Raw genomic sequence first — 1,251 nt, forward strand, 5'->3', positions numbered from 1 at the left:
GATGGGATGGAGGTGGGTGGGTGGGGGTGATGGGATGGTTGTCACTTTGCGGGGACCCCCTGAGTGCTGCCCTGTGGGTGTGGGGATGACGTGAGCTGTTAGCCAGTGGTGGCTCTGGTGGGGTTCTGTGGGGGTCCCTTGAGCATGAGGTCCTGAGGTGCCCCTGGGACAGAACTGGGGACCTGTAATGGTCCCTGGGGCAGTGTTGGGCCTCATGAGGGTCCGTGGGATAGAGGTGGAAGGTCATCAGGGGTGGGAGCTGGTTTTAAGGGGGGTCCCTAGGGCAGGGTTAGGGTCCCACTGCCAGCACTGGCACCTTGTGGATGCTTTGGGGCCAGAACGTGGCCATTTGGGGGAGGATGGGGGTCCGCAGGGGGGGCCCTATGGCCACCTTCAGGGCCCCGACAGCAGTGCCAATGTGGGGCAGGTTGGGACAGCCCCCACCACTTCCCAGTGGGGCCATGTCCCCTGGGCACGGGGCGGGATCCCGGCACCCACGGGTCCCTTCTCCCACTCAGGCAGCCCCGATCCGCATCCTGCGGCGCTCCCCGCCCAGTGTACCTGTGCAGGTCTACGTGCCTGAGAACGGCGAGATCATCACACAGGTGTGAAGCGGCCCCCAACCCCACGGGGCACGGCCTGGCTGGCCCAGGGCAACGGGGACAGTGGGGACACAGCCGTCATGCACCCCTGTGGGCTTGGGATGGGGGACGGGGGCACAGCTGTGGGGTGGGGTGGGCAGGGCTGGCTCCTTACGCTGTCCCATGTCACCAGTGACCCCTGAAGGGTCTGCAGTGCAGATGCGTCATATTCGGGTTATCTTTTTTCGCCTAATAAATGTGGTCATTTGGGATCTCTGTATGGTCACTTCTATCCTCGCCATCTCCTCGGGTCGTGTCCCTCTGTCCCCAGTGCCACCAACAGCACCGGGGTGAAGCCATGCGTGGCTGAGATGATGCTGGGGAGGGGACACGGGGCAGCGATGGGAGCAGGGGAGGGGGAGAGAGGGGGGTGTGGGATCCATCCCATACAGGGGTAGGGTGCGGGGTGTGGGGTGTGAGAGAGTGGGAGTGGGGATGGGATGGGGTGCAGGGATGGGGTACGAGGATGGGAAGGGATAGGGATAGGAATAAGGATACAGGCAGGGATAGGGATGGGGATGGGGTAGGGATAGGGATAAGAGTAGGGGTAGGGATAAGGATACAGATAGGGTTGGGGATAGGGGTAGGGATGGGGATAGGGGTAGGGGTG

General features: G+C 63.3%; 1 protein-coding gene across 1 annotated transcript in view; it reads left to right on the forward strand.

The window, feature by feature from the left end:
* INAVA (innate immunity activator) overlaps nucleotides 1–853 on the forward strand; it is a 3,493-nt gene extending 2,640 nt beyond the window's left edge. The window contains exon 4 of the mRNA XM_031557548.1: nucleotides 519–853. Coding sequence (XP_031413408.1) covers nucleotides 519–611 — 93 coding nt within the window. The 3' untranslated portion in view covers nucleotides 612–853. The remainder of the gene's footprint in view (nucleotides 1–518) is intronic.
* Nucleotides 854–1,251: the final 398 nt, after the last annotated feature.

This window comes from Meleagris gallopavo, unplaced genomic scaffold (genome assembly GCF_000146605.3).
Source record: "Meleagris gallopavo isolate NT-WF06-2002-E0010 breed Aviagen turkey brand Nicholas breeding stock unplaced genomic scaffold, Turkey_5.1 ChrUn_random_7180001854197, whole genome shotgun sequence".
Classification (NCBI taxonomy): domain Eukaryota; kingdom Metazoa; phylum Chordata; class Aves; order Galliformes; family Phasianidae; genus Meleagris; species Meleagris gallopavo.